Source organism: Chrysochloris asiatica, unplaced genomic scaffold (genome assembly GCF_000296735.1).
Source record: "Chrysochloris asiatica unplaced genomic scaffold, ChrAsi1.0 scaffold00188, whole genome shotgun sequence".
Taxonomy (NCBI): Eukaryota; Metazoa; Chordata; class Mammalia; order Afrosoricida; family Chrysochloridae; genus Chrysochloris; species Chrysochloris asiatica.
This window is the reverse complement of record NW_006408706.1, coordinates 3,416,583-3,430,903: the sequence shown is the minus strand read 5'-3', so window position 1 is coordinate 3,430,903 and position 14,321 is coordinate 3,416,583. Positions and strand designations below refer to the sequence as shown.

Sequence of the window (14,321 nt, the reverse complement as noted above, 5' to 3'; positions counted from 1 at the left end):
AAACCCTATACAGGGTCACTATGGCTTGGAACCTACTCAAAGGCACTTAACAACAACAACAACAACATAGTTCAGATATAATTTGTCTCAGGCTGCTGTAAAAATATTTTCTTTGTCTTTAGTTTGACTGTGATGTAACTTAGCATATATTTCTTACAGTTTATCTTATCTTGAGTTCACTTAGCATCTTGAATCTGTATCATTATGTTATGCCTTCTGTCAAATTTGGGCAATTTTCTGTCTTATTTCCTTGTGTACTGATGATACAAACATTAGATATTGTTATCCTACAAATCACTGAGGCTTAGTTTTCTTATATTTTGTTGTTTTTGTATAGATTGAGTAACTTCTATTGATTTATCTTGAAGTTCATTGATTCTTTCCTCTATTTTTTGCTGTTGAGTGCATTGAGTTCTTTAAATGACTTGTCAGTTTTACAATTCGTTTGAATGTTCTTTATATCTGCTATTTCCTTTCTGATGCTTATTTTTTTGTTTGTTTCAAGTGTGCTTGTTATTACTCATTAAAGAATTTTATTCTGACTACTGACAAATCCTTGTCAGATAATTCCAATGGTTTTATCATTTAGTTGTTGATTGCCCTTTCTTATTTAAATTGAGATGTTCCTGGTTCTTAATATGATGGATGATTTTACACTGTTGTGCTGCGGGTCAATGAACTGGACTGCAAAGTCAGTTTGAATTGCAAGGTCAGTGGTTCAAGCTCACCGGCTGCTCTTCAGAACCTCTATACAAGGTTGCTATGGACTGGAACCGATTCAATGGCTCTTCACAACAACAAGTAGATGTTTGGGTTATTTCATGAGATTGGGTTTTATTTAAATCTTCTCTGAAACCACACCAGTCAAAACAGAGTCGCTACCTCATTGTTGCCAGTTGTAGGTAGAAGGCCAGGTTCCTCACTCAGACTCCATAGACATCCATTGTGGTGTGCCTCCTTGCTTCTGGACAGGATGGAAATACAGGTTTCTCATTGGACACCTGGATTTGGGAACCTTATGATAGCTGGTATAGGATGGAAGTCTAAACCTCCCACTTGTCCTTCACTGAAATAGATGGAGTTAAGACCAAAGCATGCCTTATGTTGTTTAGATAGAATAGCATGATTATTGTCTGAAAGTTTTGTGTCCTGGTAATCTAATTCTTTCCTGGTTCTTTAGAGTTGACTTTCCTTGTTGCCTTTTTATTTTTGTCTGAGCCTATTGGAGTTTCCAAGATAATAGCTCTCCTATACCCAGTTCAGCATGTATGAGACAAAACAAAAGAAAACAAAAACAAGCAAACAGGGAATTCACTTTTATGTCTTTCCTAGCTAATCTTCTTTCTTTCTACCTTTCAGAGTCTTAGGTTTGTCTTATATATAATGTCCAGGGAGTTTTCCTGTGTTGTGGCTGTTGTTGTTAGGTGCCATCAAGTCAGTACAGACCCATAGTGACCCTGTGTACAGCAGAATGCAATACTGCCAGACCTGGGCCAACCTCACGATTTTTGCCACGCTTGAACCCATCAAACCTCCAGCTTTGTCAATCCATCTCGCTGGGGGTCTTCTTCTTTTTCTCTGACCCTCCACTTTACCAAACATGATATTCTTCTCCAGAGACTGGTCCTTCCTGACAATATGTCCAAAGTATGAGAGACAAAGTTTGGCCATCCTGGCCTCCAAGGAGCACTTTGACTATACTTCTTCCAACACAGATCTGTTGGTTCCTTTGGCAGTCCATGGCGCCTTCAGTATTCTTCTCCAACACCATAACCCCAAATCATCAAATCTTCTATGGTCTTCCTTATTCACTGTCCAGCTTTTGTATTCATGTGAAGTTATTGAAAATATCATGGCTTGGGTCATGCATACCTTAGTCCTTAAGCTGACATCTTTGCTCTTCAACACTTTAAAAAGGTCTTGTGCAGCAGACTGAGTGTTGATGGTTGGTCCAGGAAGAACAAAGTACTTGACAACTTCAATCTTTTCTCGGTTGATAAGAATGTTGTTTGTTGGTCCAGTGGTGAGGATTTTTGTTTTCTTTACATTGAGATGCAATCCAATCCACAGCAACCTTGTATAGAGGTCCTGAAGAGACTGTGATCTTTGATCTTCATCAGTAAATATTTTAAGTCCTCTTCACTTTCAGCAAGCAAGGTTGTATCATCTGCATGTACATCGCAGGTTGTTAATGAACCTTCCTCCAATCCTGATGCCACGTTTTTCTTCATAGAACCCAGTTTCTCGAATTATTTGCTCAGCATACAAGTTGAATAAGTATGGTGAAAGAATACAGCCCTGTCGCACACCTTTCTTAATTTTAAACAATTCAGTGTTCCCATGTTCTGTTTGAACAACTCTCTCTTGGTCCATATACAGATTCCTCATAAGCACAATTAAGTGTTCAGGAATACTCATACTTCACAATATGGTCTATAACTTGTCATGATCCACATAATCAAAAGCCTTTGCATAGTCAATAAAGCACTGGTAAGCATATTTCTGGTGTTTTCTGCAGGAGAAATGAGTAAAAATGCAATTATTCTATTTTATTTAGAACCAGACCTGTTGTTATTTCTTGATAGATCTAATTTTTCAATTCTCTTTGTATATGTAAATAAAAGATACAGTTATTACAAACTGGGTTATATGCTTTTATGCTATAATGAATGCTTGGATGGAAAAATACTTTGCTAATGCTCATTACCTAAGTACCATTAATCAAAATTAGATCTGATCACAGTTCCAAAAAGCACTTCAGTGTTCGGGTAAATGTAAAATGAAAGCACCCTTTCTTCCCATGACATACCACTGTCCCATAGTAATTATGTTGTTGATTAGATTTGTTGTTGTTAAGTGCTGTGAAGTTGATTCCAACTCATAGCCACCCAGTACAAGGTTTCTGAGGAGCGGCTTGTGACTTTGAACTGTCAACCTTTAGTTCAAACTGACTTTGCAGTCTAGTTCATTATACTGCACTATCACTGGGAGACCTATTTATCAGTGAGATTAGAATACAGTTTATTGTTTCATGCATCTTTTTTTTTTTTCCCATTCAGTGCTTTATAGTTAGTGAAAAACACATAAAAAATAGTAACCTGAAAACAAAATAAGATGTTCCAATATAGTGGGTCACATCTATGGTAATGATATTTATTCATGCTACTAATGTCTCTCAAACCAAAATATAGAGCCTTCTGAGGGTGAAATTTCACATGCTAACCATAGTTATTTGAAATAAATTGAGCCATATTACTGCTGGATTCAGGCAATTAAACCTCTGCCTTTAGAATGAAGAGTTCAGACTCTTTGCAGGTATTCTTCACTGCTTAAAGTTTGATAAGCTCTGTTAGCAGTTCTCAATAAATGAGATTAACAAATTAGTTAAACACAATCCAATAAAGTCACAGCTTTAGAGACAATCAGAAAGCAATGGTTAATGGTGCTCATAACAGATGTAGATGGATAATTCCTCAAAATCACCTAATTGTTGTAGTGGCAGGCTACAAAGAGGAAAGTAATTCATTTTTGAAAAAATGTGAATTTAAAACAGAATTATTATAAAATGTATGACCTAAAGATACCAATGAAATATTCATATGGAAAAATTGGAAGGGACTTAGCCAGTCAGTTGTAATACAAAATAGCTATTTGAATTCTTAAAGAAGGAATGTCCCTGTGTTCATCCTTTTTATGATGGTTTTGGCAGTGTGATACTTGTGCATACTTCCTGTGGAATGTTAGCTATTGAGAATCTAATGGGAAGTTCTATTTTTATAGGTTCATTGGATTTTCTTCTAATGGAATACTTCTCCTTGTCTAAAAAGCAAAACAGAAAAAATCATAGTCCTATGGGAGAAAAAAAAAAAAAAGTCTTTTCTTGATATTTAAACATTTTAAATTCAAATTTCTGTATACTATTTCTATAAGCACAAGATGTAAGTGGTCATTTTTACAAGTACATTGAAAAATCAGTAGGAAAGGCTTGCAAGAAAGCAAAAGTACCTTTGTAATAAATAATGGACCCAGTTTTTTTGCATTGTTCTTCATCAAGTTTTGTGTTTAGCAGGATTTTCAGGGACACCTCAGCAACTCTGGAAGGAAGAGGGGCTATTTTCATAAGAGTTGTGTGAAATTCAAGACAGTACAGGAAAGTGAAGAAATGAAGCTAGAATTAAGGTCTCTAATGGATATATCTACAGAGAGAGACTTTGGCTTCAAGCAGATGCAAAAATAAAAACAAAAATACCTACTGCCATCAAGTCTGTCTGATTCACAGAGCTTCTGAGGTTTTAATTCTTTAAGGGAGCAGAAAACCTCTTTTTTCTGCAGAGCAGGTGGTGGGTAGGAATTCCCAACTCTGCAGTTGCATTAAGCAGATAAGGCAGAAACAGTGGATTTCTAAGTTTGATGAGAAATAAGGTCTTGACAAAAAAATGTAAGTATAAGTGACATGTTATGTTTCAGGAATCATGTATAAGAGTAGATCTGCATCATATGCACGTTGGCCAAATACATATAACAAAGCACAAAAATTTTATAGTTTTCCATGTATGTATGTATGTATGTGTGTATGTATGTTGTTAAGTGCCCTTGAGTCACTTCTGACTCACAGCAATCCTGTGTAGGGTTTCCAAGATGCAGCTGTTGGGTTTGAGCTGCCAATCTTGTAGTTCTTGTAGTCCTATATATACACCAGGAGTATCTCTGTCTCTCTGTCTGTCTCTGTCTCTCTGTCTCTCTCTCTCTCTGTGAAATTGTTGTATTTTGTTAAATGTATTTGCCCAACATGCTTTTGATGCAGTTATGTATATGGTAGTGGTATGTGCCTTATGTGCCATGGAGTCAGTTCCAATTCATAGTGACCCTGTATGGGGTTTCCAAGGCTGTAAATCTTTACAGGATCATAAAGCCTCATCTTTCTCCTACGGAACAGCTGGTAATTTTGAACTGCTGACCCTGAGGTTAGCAGCCCGATTCATAATGCATGTGTATATATATTCTTGTTATTGAGTACTATTGAGTCAGTTCTGACTCACAGTGACCTTGTATAGGGTTTCTAAGGAATGGCTGATGACCTTGAACTGCTGACCTTGCAGCTCAAACCAGCTTTGTGGTCCAATATGTTAGCCCACAGTACCACACCAGTATTAGCATTGTTTTGTCTGTAAGCCTCATTTTCTTCATATAGACTGAGACTGTAGGATGAGGTGAAAAATTAGTTATTTATGGAGTCATTTTATTTTTTATGAGTCCAGAATGCTATTCTCATCAACCTGAGATTTCTGATAGAACTAATGAGATCCCTGTGATATCTTAAATACTAAAATTTTTCTTAGCATCAAACTATTAGGAAAAAGTATTACTATTACATATTTAAAAAGTATATATTTTTTTCCTAGCAAAAATACATCTAGGTAAATGAAATACTTCTTGTTTTTTATTTTGAAGTATTTGTGTTTTGGTTTCCACATAAGATATTCTATTCATCAGATAATGTAATGTTGTTTTTGTTGTTAAGTGCCATCAAGTTGTTTCCAACTTACAGCTAGTGATTCTGTGTAGGATTTCAGAGGAGCAGCTGGTTTAAACTCCAACCTTGTGGTTAGCAGTCCAGTGCTTATCGTACAGCATCACGCCAGGACTCCAGATATGGAATGAGTGCCTACTAAGTGGAGACACTGTGCTTAATGCTTCAGGAAAAAAGCAATACTTTTCAAAGTTTAAAAATAAATGTCCCATTTTCATAAATTTAGAAAGGAACACAGAAAATCTGATGTGCTGCCCTCCCCCCATTCAAACACCGTTTTATCGTATTTATATTTGTACTGGCCAGAGAGCATGGTCAACTTGCATGCTCAGTAGTTATTATTAGTAAAACACATCTATTTTTTCATTTTTCCATACTTGAAATTATAATATTGAAAATATTTTTGAAACTGAAACCTTATAGGCTAAGACTATAAAGCTGATATCTTATTGGTGATCCTAGGAACAAATGATTAGTCGGACACCATCATTTTTTCAAAACTTTTATATTTCAGAAGGAGTCGATGAATTTAAAATATCTCTGATTTTGCCCTAATATGGTAAATGCTATGAGAGAGTTTGTGGTAGAGACAGCTAAAAATCATTTCATGAGAGATACCAGGAAACATAGTGGAAGAATTGCCATTGAGGCAGACAGAATAATACCCTTGGAAAGATTTATTCATTCAGCAAATACACATTTAGTGTGTATGCACTTACTTTTCTAGCCACTGGATCGAAGGGAAGAAGACCAAAGATTCCTCCCTTTTAAAGAGCTAAAAGCAGTCTCTTATTTGTTATATTCATGGCACACTTCCATTGACTAGAATATTTAGTTACGTAGCCAACAAGTCAACAATATTTATAAAACACATGCAAATTCAGTATAACAGATCTCACAGCATCTGTGAAAATATGGCTAGTGTGGTGCTGTGGGTTAATGCCCTGGACCACAAGGTCAATTTGAACCACAAGGTTGGCGATTCAAGTTCACTTTCTGCTCCTCAGGTTCGCTATGAGTTGGAACCAACTCGACGACACTTAATAACAACACAGCATATATATGAGGGGACTTCAGTTAGTGGAAAAATTCTGTTATCTTTTCATTCCAGTTTTCACAGACTTTTTGAAACTCCCTTTTTCATACCGTATTTTTTTTCCCTACAGAACAGCTGGTATGTTCGAAAAACTGATATTTTGCTTAGCTGCCTAGCACTTTGACCACTGCATCCCCTGGTTGAACCTGTTTAACAACTATTACAGTGCTTCTGGTAGCGTAGTGGTTACGACTTGGGCTGCGAACCGCAAGGTCAGCAGTTCAAAACTACCAGCTGTTCCACGGGAGAAAGATGAGGCTTTCTGCTCCCCTAAAGATTTACAGCCTTGGAAACCCTGCACAGGGTCGCTATGAGTTGGAACCGACTCCACAGCACATAACAACAACAACAACAACAGCGCTTAAAGCTCTAGTTTGCTTACAGAAAGGTTGGCAGTTCCAACTGTAGCCACTCAGTGGGAGAAAGATTTAGCAGTTGGCTTCCATAAACATTTGCAGTCTTGGAAACCCTGTGGGGCAGTTCTGCTATGTCCTATAGGATCATTATGAGTTATAATCAACTCAAAGACAGTGGGTTTGGTTTAGACTTTGTGGACAAATTCCATTATCTTTGGTTTCCCTTGTTTCACAGATTTTAAAAAAGCCCCTTGTATATGTATATATTCTTTATATGGTTCAGTGAGTTTTAATCTTTTGGGGGGGGAGGTGAGGGGAGCTAGTTTGAGTTTTCTGAATACATTTTACTTATTATGTATAGTAAATTGTATCCTTTTAAAAATCTGCCTAATACTATATTTCATTTGATAATAGTGTACATGTAACAAAGTATAGTAGCAAAAATAACTTTCATGCTCTGATTAAAATGTAAAGGCACAATATTAAAGGCTAGTTCGTCTTTATCGGTGAACAGTAAAACAATATTTCTAGAATAAGATCTCAGGATTAACTGCCTGCTGAGAGACAGAAAAATAAACTAATAATTAAGATCTAATAAGCAGATTAGACCTGGTGCCATCATATCATGCTACATATGTGGTTTGGAGGTATCCTACTCATCTAGTGCTTCTATAACAGAAATACCACAAGGGGAAGCCTTTAACAAACAGAAATTTATTCTTTCATATTTTGTTGTTCTTGTAGTGCTGTGAATCAGTTCCAACTCACAGTAATCCTGTCTAGGGTTTCTTAAGAGTGACTAGTGGAATTGAACCGGCCAACTTGAAGTTCACAACGACCTTGTGGTCTGGTGTTTATCCATATTCAGAGTGCTGACTCCAGGGGAAGGCTTTCCTTTTCTGTCAAGTCTGTGGAAATGTCCTTGTCTCCTTTCAGCATCTGTAGGCCCAGCATTCATTGGCTATCTCTGAGTGTCTTAGCATCAATCTTCCCCTGGATCTAGAAACTTCTAGGTCTAAATAACATACTCCACTCCTGACTCTGCTTTCTTTCTTTTTTTAATCTTTTATTGTGAATTGACTGATAGTTTACATGGCAGAGCATCAGTTTTGCACTCAACCAATCGCATTTTGTTTCAGTGCAATGATTATAATCACCTTCATGCACCATTGGTTAACAGTATTTGCCTCTATTCCCTCCCCCCTCCCTTTTTTTTTATGTACACAAAAACATACAGGGATATATAATCGTTTAAACAACCGAAGGGTACATTCTGAAAGCCAGCTTCCTGCCCACCAGCATACAACCTTTCTCTTTCCATTAGTCTAGAGTCCTCAGCTGCTCTATCTGTCTATGCTACTACCTGTGCCTGCATCTCTAGTGTCACTACTTCTCTGGTTAGGATCCCACTTCCATTTATGCTCTTCTCTCTAGATGGCCCTAGTTCCTGGAATGTAAGACTAATTACTCCCTCCTTTTTGTTAACAACTTCTACCTTGACAGTTGTGACAATTAGTCATGATAACAATTACTCACTATTGAATCAAAGAATACTATCCCCATCTCCTTTCATCATACCCATCTACACAAGATGAAAACTATTTAGTGGTGATTCTACCTTCCCAAGCATGCTCTAAAACTAAACTCCCTCTTGAAAACTTGAAGCCAACCACTTTGTGCCTTTATAGAACCCCCACCACCACCACCACCATTTTAGGTAGCCAATGTCTAAGGTGTCTGTCCCTATCATCTCTGTGTACTGAGGGAATAGGCTTGGTCCTTGATATGAAGACTCTTTCCCTCTTGGTCGGTATTTTGAGCTACTACACCCATAAATATAGGTCACATTCATCAAATTGTAGCAATTTACACTTGCTTCTTGATTGATACAATTTACACTTGTATCAAACTTCTTTATCTTCCTCTAGTCAAGTTCTTATTATCAAGTCACCAAAGCTTAATAGTCACCAAAATGGTTACTATCTGTAAGTTTAGGCATTCCTAAACTTCATATCAGCTGGATGCTTGCTTCACTGTCAGTTGTAGCCCACCATGGTTAGATCAGTGCCTATGGGTTCAGGAGTTCCCAAGTCTCTGCAAACTTCAGACCAACCAGCCCTTCTTCTTCTCTCTCTCATCTCAAGGTCAACAGGAGTCTATGGAATATGGTCAAACTCAGCCCATATCTTCATTACTACCTTTCTCCCACTTCAAGTAGACCAACGCGGTCACCAACAAGCTTACATGTCTGCTCCTGTGTTCCCTTTGAGTTTCAGTCTTGGAAGGGGGTTCTGACTCTTCTTTGTTGGTGTTAATAGGTCCCTATTCTTCGGCTCACTTTTCTCTCCTTTTATATTTTTAAGGTTAAAGATGTTACAGACCACACTCCTGGGAAACTCCCTTATATAGGATCAGGATTGTGATGGGATCAAGGATATTCTACCCACCCTTAATTCTTTTATTGCGTTATCACATCAGATTACATCATAGGAAATCATCGCATAACTGCCACCACTTTGCATCATTACATAACTGCCAAGCCACTGAGAATCAGGATTCAGACAAGTGTACACATATTTTGGGGGCACACAATTCAATCTATGACAAGAAGAGGCAACAAACTTAGTAAGAAGTTGCCTGTTCTATAGTCTAAGTAAAAGATAGGAAAGCTCTGATGTAGCGTGTTGGTAGGAATAATTTTTAAAAAGAAGCAAAAGGGTATAATTCCTTTTTAAATGTTTTGTAGAACAAAGTTGTATCTGTGAATTTGTTAGTTGTTAGTTTAATGTTATAAATAGTCACTTTAATATAAAATGAAAGCTATGTAAATACAAAAAACTATATTTTGTATTTCTTATTTGTCTTTAGAAAACTGTATTTTTTTAAAATAAAAGTATCCTGGTTATAAGGTCGGCAGTTCAAACCCAATTAGGTAGCCCTATATATAAGGAGCTCTGGTAGCGTAGTGGTTACGAATCGGGCTGCAAACCTTAAGGTCAGCGGTTCACCCTCGGAAACCCTGTACAGGGTCGCTATGGGTAGGAACCGAGTCGACGGCACTTAACAACAACAACATACAGGGTTACTCGGTAACCTTATACAAGGTCACTATGTCGGAACCAACTTGATGGCACTTCATAACAATATTTTTTTTTTTTTTTTAAGGAGAAAGCAAAATATAAGCTTGGCTTCTTTTCATTGTTGTGGCAGAATGAACCATTCTAGTCACATGTCTTGACTGTTTTTCTCATATCAATGACCACTTTCAGTTTGTGTAAGATAAGATAGAACCCTGTCTTAGAAGTATTCTTTAGTTTGCAATCTGCGAGAAAGGAGTCTTTTCATAATAAGTCTTATCTTATGTGTGACTAAAAGGATTTACTGTGTCTTTAGTTCAACCAGATTTTAAAAGCATGATTCTCTCAGAAAATGAATTAAATGTTAAATTATGGATGCTTATTAAAGTTCTGGTTTCTTTCACCTTTCAACTCCTGGGTCAGATGGCTCTTCTTGGATAAGTCTTGAATTGTTATCTTAGGTATTCATTGTAATTTTAATGACAGTTTGTGTCTGTGGACTGTCAGTGACATTCTCCTGTGTAAGCGAATCTGGAAAAGTTACAATTGAAAAGATGTTGGACTAAATATAGCAGTCAGCTCCTTGAGTATGTGATGATATTTTCTGCCATGCTCTCATCCATTATAACTCCCAGCCTGGACTTTGTAGGCAAAAAGCCCAACTTCCAGTTGATCCCTGCTTACTTTTCACTTGCTACTTGAGACATTCAAACTTGGCAAGTCCTGCTACTGGCTTGCATTCATTTTCCTCCCAACTTTGATACTTTTTACATTCTCTGCAGATACATTTGCTATTATAATACAGTAGTTCAGTGGATATTATCTAAGTGTTCAGTTTCATGGTGCTCCTGTAACACAAATACTACAAGTTAGTGATGAATGTTGTTGTTGTTGCTGTTAAGTACCATTGAGTCAATTCTGACTCATAGCGACCCTGTACAGGGTTTCCAAGGAGTGGCTGCTGAATTTGAACCTTTGACCTTGGGGTTCAAACTGGCTTTGCGATCCATTGCTTTATTCCTCAATGTCACACCAAGACTCTGATGAGTGAGAGAACCCCAAATTAAGTGAGTGTTCCCAACATGAGATGATGATTATGTGAACGTGTGAGGCCAAAATTCCCTTTTGAATCAAATGTGACTTCTACATTGAGAATGCAGCCTGTCATTTCTGTAAATTTCCTTTGTACCCTGGCAAAATAACTTGATACTTTTAGAGAAGTGTGTGGTTTTGTTTGTATTTTGTTGTTGTTGTTGTTTTGTTTTAACTGTAGCTTGAATGAAAGTTTACAGCACAAATGAGTTTCAACAATTTATACATATGCTATTTCATGACATTGGTTACAATGTTTAAGAAAACTCCAAAAACTGGGTTCAAAACAGAACAGATGATTATTCAAGACAAACACTATTCGAAATGAACCTTAGAATTATGCATATCCATCCTGCACTCATGAAAGGAGGGTCTCATGATTGTTTTGAGGTCAGATGCACCCAATTTTATAACTGTTACCTAAATGTCAGACAATCACTGAATTTTTATTTTATGTGGCATCTTTTTTCCCCATTTCCCTTTGTTTACTTTGTACTTAGCTGTTGTTTTTAAATCTCAAAAGTGATTGAGTTTAAGACAAACCATACACTGAACGTTGTTGTTGTTAAGTGCCTTCAAGCTGTTTCTGACTCATAGGGACCCTGAATGCTGTTCAAACTGACCTTGCAGTCCAGTGTATTATCACACAGTGCCACACCAAAATATGACCTCATTAATATAACAAAGAAAACATTATATCCAAATGGCATTACATCCATAAGTATAGGGGTTAATATTCCAATACATATTTTGTGGGTCACAGTTCAATCTGTTTGTTATACAGGGTTGCAATTAGTCGGAACCAACCCAATGGCACTTAACAACAACAACAGTGGGTTAGGACCAACTCGATGGGACTTCACAACAACAACAGTTAGTCCTCTAGACTAATATTTTCTGTGTGTCTTTGATAGTTTTCACTCTTTTTTTTTTGCTACAGATGAGAAAAGACCAGTAGTTGCAACTTTAGTAGACTGCTCACAAACTTTAAATACCAAAGTCACTGCTCACCAAAGCAGAATGTTGAAGATTGTCTAGCATAGTCTCTACAGGTTGTGCTGCTAACCGCAGTGTCAGCAGTTCAAAACTACCAGCTGTTCTGCAGAAGAAGGATAAGAATTTCTACTCTCCAAAAGATTTATAGCCTCAGAAGCTCTTTACAGGGTCACTATGGGTCAGAACTGACTCCACGGCACATCACCACCACCACTACCACCATGCCAGTTGGACTTAATGTTCCCAAGACTGTCGTCCTAGTACTAGTTCATTCCCTCAAGATGTTTGGTTATGTCTAAGCAGTTTCCATAACTTTGCCCCTGTGTCCTCTACTGTCTTCATGGATATTTGCAACATGTTGTTATTAGGTGCTGTCAGGTAATTTCTAACCCATAATGACCCCATTCACAACTGAACAAAACACAGCATGGTCCTGTGCAAGTCCCACAATTATTGCTCTGCTTGAGCCCACTGCTGCTGCCACCTCATCAATCCATTTCATGAGGTATCTCTCTCTTTTCTGTTGACCCTCTGCTTTACCAACCATGATGTCCTTCTCCAGGGACTGATCCCTCCTGAGTATGTCTGAAGTATGAAAGATGAAGTCAGGTGATCTTGGCTTTAATGAACATTCTGGCTGTACTTCTTCCAACACAGATTTTTTTTTTATTGTATTATTATTATTTTATTATTTAACATAGTAGTGACTACACCAGATCATATTGTCTCAAGTGGCAAACAAGGCAAAGCATAGCATTTTTCTTTGATTCCTAATGAGAACCTTGAAATGATCTGTCTTTTGGAGGATTCAATTTCTTACAACGTCTGTGATGCAATCCATGAGGATACCAACAGTGCTTAGCAGTGAAGAACATTTTGCTAAGTTGTTCTATCATGGGTCCTTGCTCAAGGGCCTCATCCTTTACTTCTAATCTGGTTTTTAGCACTTGATCATGTGTTTCTTCATTATTATGCACAGGATCTGGTCGAGGGATAGCTTTTGTGTGCTCATATGGAATGTCCACAGAAGGGTGGTAACATACTATTGTCCTGACATCTGATGTCAAAGCAAGCTCTACCTTGCAATTATAGTCATCTGGAAGAGAAGAATATATAGATTTATGACAAACACAATATAAAGCACCATTTTGAACTGGAAGTAAATGTTTCAAAGCAGTTCTGTTTGATAGAGCCCATTTTACTGCTGCCACTGCCGTGGTGAATCAAGATGCTATCAGATGGTATAAAAAAAGATGCTGTGAAGAGGAACTGCTTTTCAAATCTGCTGTTAGGCACACCTATTTCCAGCCCTTGGCATGTCCTTATGGCAAGTCGGCCATATTGTTTCCCCAACACAGATTTGTTTGTTCCTGGTACTTTTAATAGTCTTCTTTAACACTATAACTCAATTGCATCAGTTATCCTGTGTTCTTCCTTATTCATTGTCCAACTTTCAGATATATACGAGGCTACTGAAAATACCATCACTTGGGTCAAGGGCAATTTAGTCCTCAAACTGACATCTTTGATTTCAAATACTTGAAAGAGATCTTATACAGCAGATTTGCCCTTTACAACATGTCATTTGATTTCTTGACTGATGTTTCCATGAGTGTTGAAGGTGAATTCAAGAGAAATGAAGTCTTTGAAAACATCAATCATCAGAAATTCTGATTGCTCTTCTCTTTTGGTTTTCTAACTTCAGGTCTTTGCACATTTCATTATAATGCTTGACTGTCTTCTTGAGCTGCCCTTTGAAATTTTCTATTCAACTCTTTTACCTCCTCATTTCTTCCATTTGTTTTAGCTGAAGAGCAAGTCTCAGAATCGCTTCTGACATCTATTTTGGTATTTTCTTCCTTCTTGTCTTCTTAATGATCTTTTATCTACTTCCTGTATGATGTTCTTGATGTCATACTACAACTCTTCTGGTCTTTGGTCATTAGTGTGTAATGCATCATATCAGTTCTTGAGATGATCTCGAAATCCAGGTGGGATATGTTAAAGGTCACATTTTGGCTCTCTTGGACTTGTTTTAATTTTCTCAGCTTCAACCTGAATTTGCACGTGAGCAGTTGATGCCATAGTATGCCCCTGGCCTTATTATGACTGATGATATGGAGCTTTCCGACCATTTCTTTCCACAGATAGAATCAACTTGATTTATGTATTCC

At 37.4% G+C, this 14,321-nt stretch overlaps 2 protein-coding genes across 13 annotated transcripts in view; one reads left to right on the top strand and one right to left on the bottom strand.

Moving 5' to 3' along the window:
• LOC102820955 (calcium/calmodulin-dependent protein kinase type II subunit delta-like) overlaps nucleotides 1-14,321 on the top strand; it is a 416,134-nt gene that overhangs the window by 216,212 nt on the left and 185,601 nt on the right. The window lies entirely within an intron of this gene.
• The window catches only part of LOC102828349 (39S ribosomal protein L42, mitochondrial-like), a 19,340-nt gene continuing 17,936 nt past the window's right edge, over nucleotides 12,918-14,321 (bottom strand). Inside the window, exon 2 of the mRNA XM_006872253.1 lies at nucleotides 12,918-13,357. Within this exon, the coding sequence (XP_006872315.1) occupies nucleotides 12,918-13,357 (440 nt within the window). The remainder of the gene's footprint in view (nucleotides 13,358-14,321) is intronic.